The sequence below is a fragment of the Tetrao urogallus genome, assembly GCF_951394365.1.
Source record: "Tetrao urogallus genome assembly, chromosome: 11".
Taxonomy (NCBI): Eukaryota; Metazoa; Chordata; class Aves; order Galliformes; family Phasianidae; genus Tetrao; species Tetrao urogallus.
The window spans coordinates 8,981,362-9,003,330 of record NC_136824.1 but is presented as its reverse complement, the minus strand read 5'-3'; the positions used below and the strand labels follow the sequence as shown (position 1 = coordinate 9,003,330).

At 40.2% G+C, this 21,969-nt stretch overlaps 1 protein-coding gene across 2 annotated transcripts in view; it reads left to right on the top strand.

Moving 5' to 3' along the window:
• The window catches only part of SH3GL3 (SH3 domain containing GRB2 like 3, endophilin A3), a gene marked incomplete at both ends in the record, with an annotated part of 43,159 nt that extends 26,125 nt beyond the window's left edge, over positions 1 to 17,034 (top strand). The window contains 8 exons of one of the 2 annotated variants that reach the window (XM_079540980.1): positions 3,086 to 3,154; positions 3,626 to 3,698; positions 5,201 to 5,344; positions 6,206 to 6,339; positions 7,724 to 7,882; positions 10,743 to 10,846; positions 12,076 to 12,203; positions 16,829 to 17,034. In XM_079540980.1, the coding sequence (XP_079397106.1) occupies positions 3,086 to 3,154; positions 3,626 to 3,698; positions 5,201 to 5,344; positions 6,206 to 6,339; positions 7,724 to 7,882; positions 10,743 to 10,846; positions 12,076 to 12,203; positions 16,829 to 17,034 (1,017 nt within the window). Of the gene's footprint in view, positions 1 to 3,085; positions 3,155 to 3,625; positions 3,699 to 5,200; positions 5,345 to 6,205; positions 6,340 to 7,723; positions 7,883 to 10,742; positions 10,847 to 12,075; positions 12,276 to 16,828 lie in introns of both variants that reach the window. The other variant, XM_079540979.1, reaches the window with a different exon arrangement.
• Positions 17,035 to 21,969: the final 4,935 nt, after the last annotated feature.

Here is a 21,969-nt window from a genome sequence, read left to right as displayed (position 1 = left end):
TAGTGGATGCAATATAGAAAGCATTGGATAAGACAGCATTTTTTTTTTCTGAAGGGCATTTTCACAACCCCCAGTGAGAATGGAAAGTTCACCATTCTTGTGTGGTTAAGAGGAATAAATCTTAACATACTTCAAATAAAAAGCAGTGAAAATTAGATGGGACCTTGAGACCTTTTTCATTCAGTTTTGTTGAGGTGTGGGATTCAGTTTAAACTGAAGACAATTTGTGTGATAGACCCTTGCTTCATTACAAGAAGAGAGAAGAAAATGACATTACCTCAAAGAAATTAAAGTAAAAAAGAGATGTGAGAATAAAATCTGGATATTATGTTTATGGAAAAAATGTTCTCACAGAGAATTTGGAATAGAAATTCCTTAGAAAATAGATATTTGCAGGTTTCTAAGACTAACAGAACTGCAATTTGCCTTTTGTTGGATACAGAGCTCAAATAGAAATAATAGCTGAGGTGTTTTTATCCAAACTCCTTTTTTTCTTCAGACTTGCCTTCCTTTCAGAGCTGGCTGTTTGGTACTCACTTAACCTCTCCTAGGCCCAGTCACTGCTGCCCAGAGCTCTGGGTGCCCTATTCTTGGAGGTGCCCAAGGCCAGGTTGGGTGGGGGCCCTGGGCAGGTTGCAGCTCAATGATATTTAAGGTCCCTTTCAACATAAGTCATTCTATGATTGTAGATTTGGAGAACAAGAGATATTCTGCAAGCTGGTGCGTAGAAAATCTCAGATATTCTGTGACCTTCTGGACCTGACTTAAGTGCTCTCCTTGCTCCCTGCAGGTTCAACAAGCCCAAAGATTCTCTCATAAGAAGGGACTCAGGGCTGCTGCAAGTAGTTTTTCTCTCCGTTACAAACACAGCGAGGAGTTTTGCAGTGCTTCAGAAGAGAAAGCAGCAGTACCCATGCAGGGCAGTATGTGAGCAGGTGAAGGCAGAGGCGGGCAGCGCAGCTCGGTGCCATGGCGTCTGGCAGCATGGCCTTGTTCCCACTGGGAACCTTACTTCTGTGGCTGCAGTCCTGCAAAAGAGCACAGGAAGCTGATGGTTTTCCAGTGACTCAATGGAGTTGTTGGGCTTTTCTGTTTGTTTGTTTGCTCTCTGTCAATGCCAGTAGCGAGTGGACTTTCTACCCCTTCACTGTGCTTCTTGTTGAAATGTCCAGTTCTTCCCAAGAATGCGATGCTTCATTGTTGTCATTTGCAGCGGTAATTTATTATTAATTATTCTTTCACAGTTGAGCAATTGTGCTACAGCACTGCATTTACCCTTTGCCAACACACAGATGGATTATTTGCCATGAGATAGTTTTGGGAAGGTACTGAACTGGATTTCTGAGCTTCAGCTGAAGAAGGATAATTCCCCTGCTGCCCCCAGCCAGAAAAAAACCACTGATCTGCTCAGTGCCTGCTGGAGAGATACAAGACGTGTGAAGCTGTGAAAAACAGCACTGATAATTTTAGGAATTTACATCACACAGAAAAGGGATGCACTGCCACAGCATTGAGAAGTTGCCCAGTTTCTGCTGGGCTGCTTTTCACCTTCTGTAAGAGCACCTCTCTCCATCTCATCCCATATCCTCAGACGCACCTGCAGAGATCTGGGCACTGTCCCCTCCACGCGTGACCTCGGGTTGCCTCTCTGGGGTGCTGCCTTGCAGCAGCAAGGTGATGGCTGTAAGGACTCACTGCTACCTGCGTTGCTTCATCTTTAGTGTGCTCTTGTGTTTGTTCTGTCAGGGCTCTGGAAAATAAATAATCTCCTAAAGTTTCCAGAGTTTGGCATATTAAGCATAACAATCACGAGTGCTATAGATGTAATTAGCACTGTGGTTCTCCCTGAACTCACACTTTCCCTTAAGCAGGTATAATTTTTGGCTGTGTGGTAGCAGTGATACTGGTGCAAGGTCAGCTTCCAGCTCTGCTTCATCAGCTCCTGACTGGGTTTTGGGCAGGCAGCATGCTCCCAGCACACCTGTGCCATGCAGGCTGCCATGCAGAAGAGAAGTGCTGTGCTGCAAAGATCCATGACCTATTTTCACATTGTGCAAGTCCCCAAGGCCCTTTTAATACAGTGAGATAAATTGTCTTTTAGAAGGTGCTGAGGATGAGCAAGACGCGTGACTGGGGCATGTTTGGTGATGCCTCAGTCAAGGAGTTAGGCCCAGATTTAAACCAGCTGTGAACGGTCAGTGCTAAGAGTCCATTAAAACTACAGTCTACCAGGATAATTCCTGCCAGAATAGGAATTTCTGATTTAAACTTGGTGAATGTGTGTTCGACCACTTGTATCATCATGGAATGATGCTTCAAAGGCTGATTCACACAGGTCTGCCTGGTTTTTCTTCATTCTGTTGCAATACAGGTGCTCCGCACTGCAGGAAGCAGACAGCCGAGTGCTGCTTGAGTGCTGATTCCCAGCCATGACCTAGGGCTGCTGTCTGATGGCCTGGAGCTTTTTGTACAAAAGTTGGACAATGTTATAGCTGTCTAAAGAAGGTTTATTGAAATCCTCTATTTAAAACTAATGCTCGGAGTTTCTGAAGGATGTGTGGCATTTTTATTTTCAGTATCATAAACATGCTCAGTCACACAAGTGATCACAGTGCGGCAGTTTTCACAAGTCTGTTCCATCCACAGAACTGCACAGTGTGTTATTCCCATCAGGAGGAATGGGACTTTGCCCCTAGACTTAATGGCATACAGGACCAGAATGCTCTTAGAGGTAGAGCTGGAAAAATGTGCCCCGAAGGGTTACTCTCACACTCTGGTCACAGTGTCTGAAATATGCTGTGTTGGCTGTGGCTTTAGGGTACAAGCTGTGAAGCACAAAAGTCATTTTTTGTTTAGCAGCATCACTTCAGTGAAATTTTTGTAAATTCATATCAAGCCTCTTTATTTCTATTGAAATCAGTGTTTTGCTTCCACGAGGAAGGCTTCTCTTGCACAGTTGTTACAAATGGTTGCTGCGTTGTTTTCTAACCTGGGGTGAATTCTTCTGACTCTCACAGATGTTTATTATCTAAAAAATAAAATAAAATAAAAGCAATTTTTTGTTGTTCAACTTTTCTTTTTACAGCTGTTCAGTGAGAAGATAAGTGGAGCAGAAGGAACGAAATTAGATGAAGAATTTCAAGAGATGGAAAGGGTAAGGAAAACAACATGTGTTTTTCAACATTCTGCTATTGCAGAAAAAGGGAAACAATGCACATGAAAGATTTTTATAGCACTTAGAAACATAAATGGGAAGACAGTGTAAACTCCTGATTTAAATGGCCCTGACCCCAAGACTGTGAGCTAGGCTATTTTTGATCTTTTTCACCTGGTGAGAGAAACAGTCATAGTAACAACTGTTGGGCTGGCAGGAAAACACAGTCTGGAACGCATAAGCAGTATTCAGGACTGATGAGCCTGAAAGATAAGTAGCTCCCCCTGTTTTAATAGAAACGTTTGTTCCTTCTGAGTGCTAACTGCCAATTCACGTATTTTTGGTGCAATCTTGTCTCAAACAGATTTGCTTTATATATTTTCATAAGCAGCTGGAATAGGGTATTTAATCTAACTATAAATTTCTAGAAATAGATTTGCTTTTACTAACTATGTTACTTATCTTTTTCAGAAAATTGATGTTACAAACAAAGCTGTGGCAGAGCTTCTGTCGAAATCCACAGAATATCTTCAGCCAAATCCAGGTACTGCACTAACAGTAGGGGTCAAATTTTGCTGAAAGTTATCTTGTTACTCCAGATTTCATTCTAAGTGGATAAAAGCTGATTGGATTATTATTGTGAGGCTTCTGGATGTCCCAGAGTACCTCACCTATGTGCACGAAGAACTGTACTGTACAGTGAAACTATAAAGTATTCATGCATCCTGGGATGTGTTCAGCTAGGAATGCACACTGTGTGGGGCTTACTGAGCACATGTAGGTTGTGTGTGTGTGACATGTATTGGATGGCCTGGGATGGAAACACAGCACTACTGGCGTTCCTATTTGTGCTGCATTTCCTGCAGTGGGATGTGGATCCCTGAAGTGAAGAGAATGCCATTGAATTTAACTCATGCACCGCTGACATCAGGGGTACTGCAGGTTATGTAGCTATGGGGAACAGGGCTGTTACATTCCTGCCCAGAGTCTGAGTGAAGCTTTGCTTTTTCTGGACACTGTGAGGTCTGAGTGGATTTTTGGTAGTCAGTTAACAGGTTTCTAAAATTTTGGTTTGAGAAAGACAACACATCTACATTTACTGTTGATCACAAAGATTATCTGTTAAGAGTTGGAATTACTGTCCAAACTATCAGTTGGAAGAGCTTTCTTTTTTTTTTTTTTTTTTTGAAAACTGTCTGACTGAATTCATGTTTACTCTGCTGAATGTGGTGATTTAAGAGATAGCTGTTTGTTTTGGGTACCTTACAAGATGCACATCACCAGAGAAATTCAATATGTTGCTAATGTCTATAGGAGAAGCAACTAATGGGTTGTGCTTACAACATGATGAGAATATTCAGCACTTCAGCAAGGCCCAGCTAGGGTATTCAAGATAGTGAGCATCCATGCTCACATTTCTTAGGAATTGTCCTACCCTTGGCTATTACTATGGTGAAGTAGCTGTTGAGTTGATAATAGGAGTAGACAGGAAAACATTCCAAGAATAACCACATGGTTTTGTCGTGATATGAGCAGCCCCAAAATAAAGTAATTTGCATGCATCTGTCCTTTCTGCAAGAATAAAAAAATCAGTCTTGAGTATTGGAACCATTAAAACAGTGGGGGAAAGAAGTCCTGCAAAGTCCTCATAAGCAGGAGCATGAAGTTGGAGTTGGCTGTACTTTTATGAACCCATTCTGTGTTTTCTTTTCGTGGTGTTTTTAATAGACTTCACAAACAGAAATAGCCAGGGGAATGTGAATATCCACAAGAGGCAGGAAACATTGCCCCTGTGTATAGGTCTGGAGAAATGTTGCCCATCCAGCTGAGAATAAAGCAATTTCATATGACCCTCACTGCTGAATGGAATCTTACTTCAGCTTTTGAATGTGAAATACTGACAGCAAAAGGTTTATGGGTCTATACAAACCAGTTCAGTGACTTGCTTTGTGAGACTGCTTGTTAAATGATTTATTGCTTTAAATATATTAATATAAAAACTGTTTCTATAACTCTTGTTCTTTTTCATGTTCATGTCCTTTTTAGCATACAGAGCCAAGCTGGGAATGCTGAACACTATGTCAAAGATAAGAGGACAAGTTAAAACTACAGGCTATCCTCAGACAGAAGGACTCCTAGGAGACTGCATGATACGGTATGGCAGAGAGCTTGGCGATGATTCTATGTTTGGTGAGTTTGTGCACCTCCTTTGAGAATATTTCCGTATAAAGTTCTTCACAGAATATTAGTCATTGACATAACCTGTGTAAATAGCTAATCCAGGTAAGAGAGCAAGCTAAGTACAGTGATTAGGGAATGATTGATATAATAATACCTAATGCATCTGTGTATTTGTCCACCACTGTTGCAGGTGGATTCTATCTGTAACTAATTCTGTTTCATAGTTGATATTATTAAGATAAATATTTTGTTTCTAATTCGCCAAAGAATACTTTAGAGCAATCCATATATGCAATGTGTTAGGTTGGATATTAGGAGGAAGTTTTTCACACAGAGGGTGGTGATGCACTGGAACAGGTTGCCCAAGGAGGTTGTAGGTGCCCCATCCCTGGAGGCATTCGAGGCCAGGCTGGATGTGGCTCTGGGCAGCCTGGTCTGGTGGTTGGTGACCCTGCACACAGCAGGGGGGTTGAAACTGGATGATCTTTGAGGTTCTTTTCAACCCAGGCAGTTCTATGGTATCTGGGAAGTAAAGATTTTCTTGATGAGGTGGAGGACGGAGAGGGAAAGGCAATTACTTTCCAAAGGCCTACAGCTGACGCAAATATACCTCCTTAAAAGAACTGTATTATAAGATGTGGGTTTTGTTTGTTTTTTTTGAAGGGCTTAAGGGAGATGGGGAGAGGAACACAGGGTGTGCTTTGGAGCAGAATTTTCCAGTACTAATTTTCTGTAGGAGAAAAGCAAGTGCATTATTTTTCACTTTTCAAGGGCTACAGCAAGTGCAAAGGTGCCCACTTGAGTTTTGTTATAAGATGCATTTGTTGTTTCGTGTATACTGAGGTATAAGTAGCACATTGTTTACCATAGGCCTTGCGCTGCTGGATGCTGGTGAAAGCATGAAGCAAATGGCAGAGGTGAAGGACTCGCTTGATATTAATGTCAAACAAAATTTCATTGATCCCCTACAGTTACTGCAGGACAAAGATTTAAAAGAGATTGGGGTAAGTTTATGCAGAGTAAAGCTTCATTTACCAGTAATCAGAGTCAATCAGGCTCCAGTTCTCTGGGAGGTTTTTTTTGGACACCTAAAGGTAAATAAATATCATTACATTTAAGCTTATTTCTCTAGCAAAGTAGTGGTGAAATCTGCTTACAATCAATGTCTGGCTGTTTTTTACCATACTCTAGCTTGCTCAGTTTGTTATGTTGCTTATGCATTCAGTAGTGAAGAAAAATATATTCCTTTTCTACTGTTTTGTTTTAACCAACACTTGTTATTAATTGATCTGAACACGTGAGTAGGCTGCGATTTACTTCGATTATTCTGTCTTGCTGCCTGTCACCTATGGCTGTTTATTATAAAGGCTGAATATGATTGTTGAAGAAGGCTGTTCAGAGCAATCACAGAATGATCTGAAAAGTGCCATCAACTGCTGGGTGCCATATCCCACTATGGGAAAAAATATAGGATGGTGAGGAACATATTTTTAACCTTTAAAGTGAGGTTTTGTTTACAAAATGACAATTCAAAAGAAAGCAGGCAATCTCATCTAAGTCTGTTGATTCCAATAGGCTTTGGTAATAAGCAAGTTGAAACCCTGATGAAATGCAGAAATAAAAGTTGGTTTATTTGTTAACACGTAAATGGAAGTGAAAAGCATAGCAAAAGGCAGTAACTGTGCCTTGATGCCTGTAGCTGTCTCTTATGACATGTAACTGTTTTCAGCTGTAGTTCTTCTGAACTGATAGAAAGGAATTGTTTGATGTTAGCTTTAATGAGTTTTTTACTCTCACACCCATTCTGTAAGACTGTCAGTCCCATGGTTTTTGGCAACAGAAAGCTTGCATGGTGATGTCAGATAGAAGTGTCAAGTTGACACCTAACGAAGAAAGTAAGAATATAAGATGTGTTGGAGTACTGCCTAGGGAATGAGAAGAGAAAATAACGCTTTAACTGTTAGCTGTCATATTGCATATAATACAAGAGGTAAAATTGAATTAAGTATAGAACAGGGGAGGCGGGGGGTGGCACATTCAGATGTTCTAAATTAGAAGCAGGATCCAATCTGAGATGATGTACATTTTAGTAAAGTCCATTCCAAGTCTAAGTTTAGCAAATCAAGGTAGCCAGTTTCCTGAGCCTTAGCAGATGGCTGGTTTTTTAAAGTATGTACAAATTAAAATTGTATTCATGTATGCAGTCCTGGACATACCTGATGCTGCCTTAGATCAAAGGGTTGGGCTGGATAATCTCTGAGCCTGGTGTTTCTTTTGGTTCTGCATATGTCTGTAATCACGTCCATAGCTGAGACTTCCTTAGATCACAATGAGTTTGTATTGGCCAATCTCATTTGAACCTTCTTCTAAATGTTCTGTCTTATTTAGCATCATTTGAAGAAACTAGAAGGACGGCGTTTGGATTATGATTATAAAAAGAAACGTCTTGGAAAGATACCAGATGAAGAAGTTAAACAAGCTGTAGAAAAATTTGAGGAGTCAAAGGAACTAGCTGAAAGAAGCATGTTCAATTTCTTAGAAAATGATGTAAGTCTGTCCTTCGTTTTTGTTTACAGCGGTATATCCAGATGGGAAATGCATGTGGGTTTGGATGAAGCTTGTCTCATCCTTTATAGAAGGCAAGGACTGAAGGCAGAGAATGTGCCTTTCTCCTTGTCTTGGAGAGGAACTTTGTGCACAGCAGCACATGGGAGAACTCAAGAATTCAGCAGATCAGACAAGGCTGACACAGAGGTTTCATGTGTCTTTATTATCTATGAGCAGTGAACTGTCTGCAAACAGAATGCAGGGAGATGAGTGGGAGGAAGAATGGGGACTAACACAGTCACAGAGCTGCTGCTTAAACTGGGAGCAAGAGATTTGTAACCTGCACTGATTTGCAGGAGCAGCTCACTTATACAGAAAAATTTGTTGCTGATCTGAAGGATCTGGGTGATTTGGACTCCACAAATTACAACTACGTTTTGGTTCTAAAAATTACTGCATAAAGTTTATGTGGGTTGTGCTCAGGTACTTGAACTTTGGCTCAGATTCCAAGTCCACAATGAAATTATGTCTAAATAATTAACAGCTGTGGTCTTTAGGATAATCCCTCTCTTCAGTGCACATACAGAAAATAGCAGTGTGCTCTCTTCCTGTGTTAATGATGGAACTGGGTGAGAATAAGCTGGGTAGATGCTTTTAGAGGCCATTTTACTATCTGTAGGCAGAATACAGGATATCCTTTTCTTCTAATAAGTCTCCATCAGATACAAATATAGATGTAGATATATATATATAGAAATATATATATTTTGGCTGAAATACGAAGGACAAAAGCAAAAAGGAGGAGCTGTTAAGTAAAGTCATTTCAATGCAAGCAACCTCTCTGTCTAACTGCATATCAGCCAGCTATAAACTAACCCGTGGCTCCCAACTGTTGTGAGTGGGCTGCGTTTGCTACAGCCGTGTGTAAGTCGAAAACTGTCTTGCCGTTTTACCAGCACAAATGATATGAAGGCAGCAAAAATTAATCATCCTCTATAAATAATTTCAGTGCACTATTCCTGGTGTCCCACTGTAGGCTCTACCAAGTTGCCAGTGTGTCTTATAGTTCTTTGCATAAGCAGCTGAGAAGTGTTTCAGGTGTTTATCATTAGCCAAAGCCAAACCAAACCAAAAGATGAAGCAGCGCATGGATTTATAGTGAATTATCTGAGCCACGAGAGAACTGATCAGGAATGACTTACCAGCGTGAATGAATCTGCCTTCGGAGCGAGTTGAACTGGGTGTCCCTGTGAGGTCTTGTTCCATCCTCACTTTCTTTTGCTTATCTTTCAAGAAAACTGCGCTCTTTCCTTCTGATGTTCCATGCTGACCCCATCTGCCTCCCACCCTCAAACTTCTCATTCCAGCCTTCTTGCCTAACCACAGTCTTTCTCATTGGTTTGCAGAGACTCTGATTGCAGTCACTTCCTAACTGTCCTTCCATGTTCCCAAAGTGTCTCCCTTTCTTTCTGTTTCCCTGCAGTCTCTGTTCTCAATGCTCTGGTTCTCAGACACCTTGCCAGGTGCCTCACCCAAACACAGTCCTGATTCACACATCTTGCTCTCTCTCTCTCTCTTTTTTTTTTTTTTTTTTTTTTTTTTTTTTCTTCACTGCTGGTTCCAGACCTCCCACACCGACACTTTGCATGCATTTCTTATCAGATCCATCTTCCTGCCTTTCCCACTCATCCAGTCTCAGGCTCCTCAAGCTAAACGCCTTTTAGTCCCACAAGTCTCTCTGGCTCTTTCCCAGTCCCCATACTCCTCCCAGCTCTCACTCATCTTGTCTTGACAGTCCTTGTCTGTCTATTTTCTCCGACCACCCCATGCAAACCCCAGGCACACTGTGTGTTATCCTCAGCTGGTTTACATTACTGTCTTGACTTTGATGGACTTGTATCAGCTGTTAATTTGGTTCTGCATTTGATTTCTGTATGCTGTGTGATGATGTTTGGCTCTCTTGGAGTCCCAGCAGAATTTCTAATAATGTTTTAAACTGAGTAAAAGCAGAAAAAGTAGAGCTTAAAATTGCCATGGGTCCATAAAACTTTAACAGAAAGCTTTTACAGACACCTTCTTGTGATCCAGCATGTGAAGACATGGTGGAATGGGAACATATCAGACTTTTGGGCTCTGTCCTCCTCCTCGTCTTAAAGGAAAAGTGCAAAAAAGGAGAACAAATAAGTATTTGCTGTTGTTCCCTGGTAGTACATCTTAAACTTTTCAGTTTGCATCGGGGAAGAGGAATGAGGTTATTACCTTTTTTGTTTTTTCTCTTTCACATCCTTCCTTAGCATTCATACACTTGAATGACTTGCTGATACTTCTTCAAGTAGGTTTGGATAATAGCAGATAAATCACGTTTCATTTATCGGTTTACATATAAAATGCTGCCATCTAGTGAGGTAAGTCCAGATGATTTCAGAACTGTAGTTCATAAACACGGCTAATAAGCACTAATGGGTCTGAGTCACAAGAGTTGTCCCAGTGTAACTTGTCCCAACATTGCTGATCAGGAAGGCTCCTCTCTCACCTGCTGAGGGGTTGTGCACTGCAACTGTTTCAGCCTTGGGTGTTGACAGACAGCTGGCTTGGAAGTTGAAAGCAAAAAGGATTTGTGCACTGTGAAAGGAAATGACTTAAGGACCCAGCCCTGAGTTAGTGAACTAGAAGTTACACCTCAGTTTTGTTCAGGTTCCAACTGGCAGTTCCTTTGATAAAATCACATATGCTCTTTTTCAATAGTCCCACAAGGTATCACGGTCTTTTGAGATACCAAATCTGTTTTGAATGATGTTTGTTTATCCTTCAGCTGAAGGTACTGCAGGCTCTTAAAAACTGTTTGCTCTCTGTCTTTCAGGTAGAGCAAGTTAGCCAGTTGGCTGTGTTTGTAGAAGCAGCACTAGATTACCACAAACAATCTACAGAAATATTGGAGGATCTGCAGAGCAAGCTGCAAAACCGGTAAGACTGAACGCGTAAGAAAACTTTGAGTCTCTTTTGTAGTTCAGGTTCTTGAATATGAAAAGTCACAGAAGCAGCAGATCTGGTAGCAGCAGATCTTGTAGCACAACAGATGCACGCTTGCTGTGCTCTTGTGCCCTGCTGGGCTTCGTTGTTTTTAAAACGTTACAACCTGGCAATGTACTGCTGGACCGTGAGCCTTTAATGTGCCATGGGGTCTGTCCAGCAAGCTTTGAGAGTGTGCAGACTCTCCCCCTCACATCTGCAGCAGTTAAGTAGGACAGCCTCCGGTTGTTTGTAGATTTTTTTTTTAAAACTTGCATACTTTCTGAACATTGTTTTGGAGTCTTTGCTGGGCAGTTGGTCTGTTTTCACTGAGATTATGGGCATAACAAAACTCTGCAGCAAAATAAAGAACGTGCCAGTTGGCGAGGAATACAGTTGTGATGTAATGAACTTGTGAAAAGCCAGATATTTTGTGTCATACTAATAGGAAGAAAGCTGCTGTCATTAATTTGTTGTACGTCACTCAGAAAAGCAACAGGGAACAGGAGACCTTAATGACTTGTGCACTGCTGTAGCATAGACTAGTAGTACAGTCAGAGTCATGTAACTTCTTTGAGACTTTCCTGAGAACAGAATTGAAGTGATTGTGAGTACCATATGGGAGTAGCAGTACCTGTATACCCTGCAACATTCCAGCTGAAGGGCCATTGTAATGGGGTAGTCTCAGTAGGGCCACATGCACATGTAGCAAGAGGTGCTGTGGCAGAATTGCTGTTCAAATGATTATTTCCCGCTTTTTTTTTTTCTCTAATGAAAATGCACCATGTGAGATGCATTCCCTGGGCCTCTGTCCTGGCTGGGCTTCTGCATATGTCATTTACAGCTGAGCTTTCCAGACAGCTCATTCCTGGAACTTCTGCTGAACTCAGTGGCAGCTGTGGATGCTCAGCACTTCTCAGACTCAGGCTGTTAAGCTTTTTTACCTCTGTCAGCAGGACCGTAGCATTAAATAAAATAGGGCCTTGCTGAAACTCATGTGCATTAGAACTGAGCAGCGTTTAGTGAATAACATTTCCTCACACCTTCCTCCAAAAAATCTAATAGAAGTCCAAAAACCCACAGTAGAAAGGTTTTTCCTTACCTCTCAAATACAAAAGTACTGAATCTGGGTGGAAACTGTATTTGTTTGAGTGAATCTCTTGCCACTCTTCTCTGTGTTCCAGAATAAATGTAGCATCTAGTCGGCCTAAACGTGAATTTAAGCCCAAACCTGTAATAACTACAACTCTGGAAACTGGTGATAATCAGCAGCACAATGGGATTGCTTATAGCTCTTCTATAAAGTCATCAGGTAAGCCTGTGGCCACAGACTTCACATTTTGGTGGCTTTTTGTACCAGATTGTTGCTTGTTGGACTGCTTGTATCACGCTAATGATGGATTCATAGTGTGTCTGTATCCAGGTATTTGACTCCAGTTTGTTCCCCAGGTTTGGAAATGGAATTGTGAAGCCAGGGTTCCTCTTTCCATCTTTTACCATCTGAATTTGAGGTGTGGCACTCTGGTTCTTTTTAGGTTCTTTGTATTGCCACAAAGGGTAAGAGGAGAGAGAATCACTTGCAGAAAGCATTTTGTTTCTTGAAAAGACAGATGCCTAATTGGGTGTGTTAGATCACTGTCTGGAAAGTCTCCAGCTGCTAATTTCTCTCAACACTCTCTGTGTAAGTGATCAGCTCAGGATCTTGACTATTAGCCATGTAGAATTCAGGGAGACTAACTTTGGCCTAACTAATTTTGTTAACATAATTTACCTTAATGTCCTTTCATTCCCCTGAAATACGCACGGAAATGTGTGCGGTTTTTAGCTGAATTACTGGAGGTGTTCAAGGCCAGGTTGGATGCAGGCCTGGATTAAAGGGATCTAGTGGGTGGGAACCAGGCTGTGGCAGGGGTTGGAACTCAGTGATCTCTTCTCCCCCAAGCCAATCTGTGATTCCTTGATTGTTAGATATCCCTTGCTGTGGTAGTAGGGTTCCTTCTTGTGGTCAGAGCCTGGTTCTATCGAGGAAGGGGAGAAAAAAAAAATAAAGAAAAAACGGGAATAACTATTGAAAGCCCATGAAAGTTGTGTGTGAAAGTTGTAATAATGAGCATGGTTACCACTACTCACTGAAGCAACTTTTCCACATTTCCACATGAATAAATTTTTTTGCCCTATCTCCCTCATGCCTGTGGTGAGTGGTGACAGATCAAGGATGCTGCCACCTTGCTTACTTAAAAAAAAAAAAAAAAAAAGGCAGTTTTAATGAGCTAAAATTTACTGAAAGAACTGAAAAATGAATGGCCACTGATAACTAAGGTGGGAAAGGAGTGAGCCAATTCCATTTGTCGATTCCATTCATACACTACAGCAGCAGCTGCTTGCTTTTAATGATGGGATTTCACTTACTGCTTGGCTCAGTCAGTACTCTCAGAACAGAAAAGAAAACATAGTCATAAAAGAACAGAAAAGAAAACATAGTCATAAAAGAGAGAAAGAGGAAGTATAGGAAAAATTTAGTTTCAGTTGCTGCAATTAGTGTTGTTAATAGTATAAAGATTTAAATTAATCTCACTTAGTATTAGAAAGATTTAGACTCAGTAGTTTTTTTTTCCTCCATTAGATTATAAAGCTGTGGATTCTGTTTGCCTCCTGAAATCATTATTTATCTTCTTTCTTTCTGTTGTCCAGATGAATTTCTGTGGAGTTATAGTGGGGTGAATGTGCCCTGCTTGTAAATGGAGAGCCTTCCTCTTGCTGCTTAACATTGTGAAACAGATTTGATTTGATTTGTGGTCTGTGATTTATAAATGTGAACCAGGTGGCTCGAAGGAAAACTCTGTACAATGTTGTAAGATCTCCGTGTGATGGAGGGATAGCATCATAATCATCCTCTTCTTCTGCTTAGAAAGCTTCATCCAACACATCCAACTTCCCCTGTTTACACATTGGCTCTACTAAGATGTTGACCTTTAATTTCCCTGCTGCTATCATTGAAGGTAGCAGTATCTTAGCATTCAGTGAGCTCACAAATATCAACTGAACAGTTAAAAGTAAGGTGTGACACACTCACAACTACCATGATCCAGTTCTGAGTGTTGAAATGACTTTTCCTGTGTTTCACTATAGCTTTCTAGGTTAAGTATTAGTTTCTCAGAGCAGAAATGGTATTTTCCTTTATGCAGTTCCTAACACATGGAGATTACTCACTACTAATGACTTTGTGACTCCAGCCCTGCAAATGTGTACAGAAAAGTCTTTTTAATGTTGTAAATTATTTAGTTACTTTGATTAAGCACAGACAATAAATCAATTTTTTATTCCAATTTTTTATTCTAATTCATTGTTACCCTCATTAATCAGCTGGGGCTGTGAGCATCATCTGCTCTAGAACTCTTAAATGCTGTGTTACATCATGCATTTCATTCTTTTTGTTTGTCGGGTTGTGGTATGAACTAATTGGGTCTGGTTGCCATGTGCTGGATTTTAACATAGGCATCTAAATGTTTACACACTTCAGCTGTGAGGGAGACTGGGGCTAATTATCTTTGTAAGCTTCCAGCTCCTGATGATTAAAGTGTAATTGCTACCAAGTACATATATCTTGGTGTAGAAGAGGAGGATGTGCAGGTATGGGCAGTAACTCCTTTTGGAAAGACAAGAACAAAAAAACCAACACTCATTGCTCTGGTTTTATCCTGTGATGCTTCAGAAATCACAGACAGCTACTTGCTCAGCCTGCTTGGTGCTGTTTTTTCCGTTTGTACTGTCCAGGTTTAAGTGATCTGTGTACTATGATTGGTCATCCTTGAACACAGTGAAATGTGACAATTTATCTCCACGGTGGCAGAATTAAGATGGGCCTGGTGCTGCAAATTAACGTAAAACCTGCCTTCAGGGAAAAAAAAGTGTGATTTCTTTAGCTTAAGTCTCTGCAACAGAAGAAGAGCAAGAATTTAATAGATGGGAAAAGGCTGCAGTCATGTCACCAGTTCTGTGATGTTAAACAGAGTGTGTTGCAGATCGTCAAGCAGCGCTGCCCCCATTACTTTTGTCAGGGAAGCTTTGTCTCATTGGATTATACAGTAGCAGCAGCTGCCTGATTCTAATGAAGACTCTGACTGATCCAACAGCCTGGAGTGAAACCGGTCGTATTGGCTGTGACCATTATTTTAAAATCTTTCCAGGCTGCCAGACACTTCTTTTCAGTCCTTTGGAGCTTAAATTGAACCAAATGTGATCCATCTCCTATCGGGTACCTTGCTGTCAGATTTGAACTGACTTGCAATAATAAATTAGCCCCATCGGAGCAGCTGGTAAGGCGAGGAACTTTGTCAATTATTCCGAGTGCTGCCTTCTGCTGCTGACAGTTCTGGTGAGTTGGTATCAGCTCTACCTTGGCAGAGACTCTGGAAATAGCTCAGCTATTTTTGAATGCAGTCAGTCCATTTTTGTTGTAAAACTGTGGCTTATCATCTTTTCTGTCAATGGACTATTGCAGCAGAAATATGTCCTGAAACAAGCTTTGGCCTGCACCATTGTATTGGACAAGCCGTAATTCAGTTTGCTCTTGTGAAACTTTGTTGTTACCCCATGCTTTCCACAGGCAGAGACCGAGTGCAGTTTTGTTTCAGCAGTACCCTGGGATGGCTTACTTGAAGGGGGTCTTTGTGTTGACAGCTCTCTTGCATTGTTAGAACAGGAGAAAAGAACCTTTATTATAGAGGATAGAACATATCCCCAAACAAAATTCCCACTTTCCAATTTTAACACCAAATGTTATTACTGACCAGCAGAATAAGTGTTTCCTAGAAGTCTTCTGATCCCTGTTCTTAGAAAATACCAGCAGTTACTTTTCAGTAGTTTCCTGTACATTACTGTGATTAGAAGATTAGAAAACATGACCAGCGTTTTTAACACCTTAGCCATTTTATCTGCATTGCTGTATTGATGCAGACAAAAATTAGTCTTCAGGCTGACCACAGGATTACCAGTGTGATAGCTGAGCTACCACTGGGATACTTGAGAGTTGTTGCGATGTTACAAGTGGGACAACCACAATAACTTCAAAGGTTTAACCACTGTAATCCTAGTAATAGTGCTAAAAGAGTTGTCATGCTGTAGTGCGTTTTACTGCAGTTTACGTGGCAGTAGCATGAGGTCTTTTCTCCTATTCTTCATGTAGAAGTATATTTCAAATTAGCAGACTTCTGCTTGGATATTCTGCCAACACTGTTGAAAATCTGTTATGGCTGAACTGTGATTGAACCTCTCGCTAGTCCTTGTCTGCTGAGCTTTACAGTTTAAACACTGGATTACCTTTTATTAGAATACATTATTGTAAGTGTGAATGAAGGAATGTGCTACATACATGTCTGTGCCATGGACCCAAACCAGTTAACCACCTCTTCATGACAGTGACTAGGTGACTGCATTTATGAAGTTAACTTCTCTTGCTAATGGTGATTGTTTTCTATCTTAATTTGTATTTTTTTTTCCTGTAAATGTACGTCCTTACTACTGTGTTTAAGAGTAATGTTGCTTGAAGATTGTTATAATAGGATGCGAGCAAGCAGTGTAAGTCACAGAGCAGCCAGGTTGTGTGTTGGTAGAGTTGCTGTTTGTTTTCATCTGTAGGACTTAGTCAGGTAACACCATTACTAGCATAACCATTGCTTTAGTTCAGATAAAGGACACAAATAGCAGAAGACTTGAACACGTGAACCTGGGGAGCAGTAACCCAGAAATGTCCCTCACTGCTCAAGCAAAGTGCAGTAGGAAGCATTTATGCAGGAGCACCTGGAAGCCTTGCTCCTGCAAATACACATGTGCAAAAATCATGGCAGCTGCATTTCTAGCCTATTAATTTCTTGTTTTGTGGATAATGAAATTCTGCAAAGCCTCTTGTAATACTTTTTTTTTCTGTCACGGGGGCAGGTTCTTCAATGCACGTGGATCAGCCTTGCTGCCAAGCTCTCTATGACTTTGAACCAGAAAATGAAGGCGAGCTTGGGTTTAAGGAAGGGGACATCATAACTTTGACCAATCAGATTGATGAGAATTGGTATGAAGGGATGTTAAATGGAGAGTCTGGCTTCTTCCCAATTAATTATGTTGAAGTGATGGTACCCTTGCCTCAGTGATTGTGTCATTCAAGCTGTGAACATGATTTCATGACTGAAATGGATTCACAAATGTTGTCAGTGTGGCATTCTGTGAAAGCCTTGCTATTTGACTGACTTACTGACTTTTGTATGCGTCTTTTTAAAATGTATTTATTTTATATTCCAAAAAAATTTTACCTTCCCTGACACCATCAACCTGCAAAAAAACCCATACCCAGTTTTTTTGCTTTGTGCCTTGAAGATCACTGTATGAAGTGTTTACTGGTAGCTCACTGTTGCTCCCAAAATGCATTTATTTGCTAATATTGTACATGGTTTTGTTTCTTCCTTTTTTTTAAAAAAAAAAAAGTCTTTTGTTGCAATGATTTTACTATTAAAAACAATTTTTAAAAATACTGTAAGTGAAGCTAACTGCAATGAGTTCCTAAGTTACTGATATCATTGAGCCCTTTCCATCTATCACACTGTAATTTATTGTGAACAAGTTAATCCATGTTTCACATTGTATGTTGACAAAAGGCAAAGTGATTGTTGTCAATATTACGATGTTGTTGTACTAAGTACAAGTTCTCAGAATTGAAGATTCCTATAATTTGCTGACCAAACTTAATAAATATGTCGGTGGGATAAGAGTGGTTGCCACTTCTATTCCTGTAGCTCTGGCTTTTATTTTTGTGTTGGAGGGTCACTCTTGCTAGATAAATCATTTCAGTGGGGGGGAAGGGGGGAAGAACATCAAAAATACCCCAAACTATTAGTTTTATGGCACCTCAGCAACTGGAATTGTAATAATCTTGCTCTCCTGTCACAGGCTGTGTAACACTCATAATATCTGTTAACATTTTCTTATAGCAGGAGAATAGGAGTCCTTTGAACCAAGTGTGAACTGATTGTAGCTCCACCGCTTGCATAGACCTCCATTGAGATAAATGGGTGAGTATCACTGGTCATGGTTGCAAACAGATGAAAAGTTAGCAACACTTCTGCTATTGTCTGTTTCTTTAAAGGATGGAGAATGATGAAGATGAAAAGTGGCAGAGGTAAAAAGACAAATGTTGTAACTGAAACATGCAAAAAAGGCCTCAAAATGAAGGACAGACTCAGGCTTAAGCACTGTCAAAGTGAGTATAGAGTTAATTATTCTTCTGCTAGCCTTTTCCTGCTTCTCAGGAAATGTGGATGTAGTAATGACTGAAAAATTCAGCATCCTGAGACAAACATGATCTTTTTCCAACCTTGTCCAATACTCTGTGGTCAAGATAGGGGAATGAAAAAAAGGAAAGCGAACTCTTCATAGACAAAAGGGCTTGAATCCAGTTTCAGTGTTTTAAGCTCTACTTGGTTCTGTAGTCCAGAAGCAGTGTTCCTTAGAGAGGAAAGAATTTCACGTGTACCATGTGTGCAGTAACTATTCCATATGAGAAACATAAATAGCTTGTAACCAGCTATCCAAACCACGCCTTTCCAGTTTCTCCTATCTCTGACCTTGGCTGATACAGTGGTGACAAGAGAAGGACTGTTCTTTAAAGCTTTGGCTACAGTTGGCTAATTACTAGTAAATAACTCCAGAAAGGCAGAGATGTATTAGGTGTTTTCCAAGTTCACAGGTAACTAGTAGTTATTAGAGCAGCAATACAGAAAGTAACCTGGCCCAACCTAGTTCTTAAACAAAAGTAGCTGTGATGGTCTGAGTACAAAATGTTTGGACTTTTAAAGTATTTAAGATTCACAGCTTATCAGCTAAATACCAAACAACTCAGTGTACAGCTGTTCTACTTGTGCTTTGGGGTTGGAGCAGTGACAGGACTGTTGCTCAAGTGCACACAGCCAAGAAGTAAAGCTGTTATGAACTAGAGTTCACCACCTGCATTTTGCTTTGGCAAATAAGCAGTAGCCAGGGAGAAGAATAGTTAACAAAATGGCTTGATCTTCTAAAGCTGGTAATGACATTACTTAGAAGGTGCCTTGGGTAGAACAGCCTTGTCACTGGAATAAAATCAGAAATCTAAACATGGAGGAAACATGAAGCGTAGCTACATCTGGCATGCATTGCAGCAGTCTGTGGCTCCCTATTGAGCACCCTGCAACTGCATCCTAATGAGCATTACTAACTCTAGCTATTTTATGTCAAGACCCACGCAGTGGTTGTTGCTTCATGCCATCTTTACCTTGTCTAGAGTTGTCATGTAAAGTACTGAGTGCTACTCTTAAATGAAATTCATTACAATTCAGCTTTATTTGAGGAACTGAGTGATGGATGCAAACAGCACAATATCGTGGAGGGGTGGAGGTTTCTTAAAGCTCTACAGGGAGTTGTATTACTCCAAATCATTTGAGCTACTCAAAAAAAAAAACCATCAATAAACCAACTTTTATTTAATTTACCCATAAATATCTTAGATTTTAATATTTGTTCATGAAAAATCTCTTTAACAATAAAAAGTTCAACATAAAGATAAATATAGAAAGATATAGCAACATTTATTTCTCTATGGAGCAAAAGGTATAACAGGAGTTCAAAACTGATAAAATGTATTAAATCAGCATTAGTTTTCATCTTTTTAAAGACCTAAACAGCTTAATTTAAGAACATTAAGCTAGTGTAAGAAAATCCTCATATTAATAACTGCATCCAACTATAGAACAGATCTCAAAACTCAGAACTTAATATTTTGGTAAGATAACAGATGCAGACAAAAAAGCCAGCACTGACTGATCTGCAACATCAGCTGCTTATGCTCTTAAAGAGAAGAGGACCTGCAAGGCTCATTGAGGTTCTTTCTTTGCCATATAACCACCAGGTAAGCATTTTGGTAAACAGATGCTGAAAGAAAGGATTATGAAGGCTGACCACATGGTTTCTAAGGGCTAGAGGTCAACCTTCAGATAGCTACAAAGCTATTAAATTAAGTACTGGCCAACAGATAGCACTCTGCCCCCACTTCCCAGCTAGACATACAAAGCAGGACTGCAGACTGCCCTTGTCAGACCTTCGGTACACAGCGATTAAGAGCTAATATTTTTAATGCACCTTTGTCATTTTGATTTTTATCAGTATTTTTCTTCCAAGCCACTTGGAATGCTGGCTTTCTGGGACCAGAGTGCTAGTATTGCTAGTTACAGTACCTTCTGTTGGAATGTTTCACATTTGCAGGATATATCTGTCAATGTTATTGTTCCAGCAAATCAGAACTAAAAGCTATGCTGCACCTAGAAACATGAAATACTGCAGTTGGTAATTTCTATGTACTAGAATAAAGAAACAGTACATTTAATAAACAAGAGGAATACATCACAGCTTGATTTGACTTGAAAAATTTTGTTACTCTAGGAAGTTCTTCAGCTAGTGATCTAGACATCTCAGCATCAGGATACAAGCAGAAACCATTTCAGATAGTCAGCACTCTTCAGGATGTGTTACTTCAGCCAACTGCTCACAACATCCCAGCTGTGACATGATCTGGCACAGGTAGTTACCCACTCTGGCTTGAAACAGAAATCGCCTTTGGAGAAACAACATGCCAGAATATTGAGAAAGCTGAGACAGCCTATGCTCAGTCTCAATTATTTATCATCCTTCTAGGACATGCATCAAACAGCTTTGTGAACTGTGCACACTCTTGTTTCAGCAGGTCATGGAAATCAAATCCTTGTGGCAGAGTAAAAGAGCTTCCTACAGAGCTTGTATTCTACTGATCTTCATATCAGTGATTCCAGCACAGGGTACAGTATCAGAAGGCATTATGTCATGGACAGTTTTTCTTACAAAGAGGTCAGATGGGAGATGTGAATTCCAAGATGTTTTCAAATATTGCAGAAGGTACCACCACGCACTTAAGTCCAAAATGTCACTTGAGGTTTAGAAGTGTTTTCAAGTGATCACCTCCATGTCCATATTACATAATAGAACAGCTGGGATCTTCATTTTGCTGCAGAAATAAAATATCAAGACATTAGTTCTAAGAAGCATGCATTCTTTCTACAAACTTCCTATTTAATGCTAGTTAAAGAAAATCAAAACTAAATAAAAGTATCAAGCTATCAGTACTCCAGAGTTCTGGAAGCATCAGAACTGAACTGACATGCAAATTCATGCTACTCACGTTGGAAGAGGAGCAGAAACAAAGAAGAGCAAAACATGGAAACCCTGCCTTAAAGCACTACCGTGCATTCTTTACATCATTTTGCTGTCTACAGGAAGTTAAACAACTTAGTTAATAAAAAAACAAACAAACAAAAAACTGTTATCTCAGTATTACCTACACTGCACAAACATAGGTAAACTTCAGTCACTAGTACAAGAGTAATCCAGCAGATGGGAAGGATGTTAGTATTTGAGTAGGAGTATTAGAACGGATTCTTACCATAAGTGGCACATAACTGTACTGTAAAGTTGCTGATAAAACAGTAAGTGTTTCATCGTGAAGATAAAGAAAAGTTGCTTTTGCTTTCCATCACTGATGGCAGGACAAGCCATATTATCAGTCAACTAAAATAAAGAGCCTTCAAAATACTGAAGAGAGGCCCTGTTTCAAACACTATTTCCACCAGTACATTCAGGCATTTTGGTGTATGCCATTCAGGCTTCCAGTGCACAGCATTACAGAACAGTATTCAGTAGCCTATTAGACAAGGTCTTATCCTTTACAGTGTGAGACTGAAAATACACCAGCAATGTAAGACTCTGATGGACACTAAACCAGATGGTAAAATAGATATTCAGATTCAGTTTCAAAAGGACAAGGAAAGAACTAAGCAGACAACTGCCTGTTCTGAGGTACAGTTTTCTTGAAAAAGATGGTACCCCAAGGTACTTCAGCAATAACTCCACATAATATAAAGCAAGTTAAAAAAAAAAAAAAAAGCTACTAGTGTACTAATGTGCACTTGAAGAGCTCAAAATGAACTACTTCAGGCTCATATGATCAGACAGAAGCAACTCAGAGGCAATGG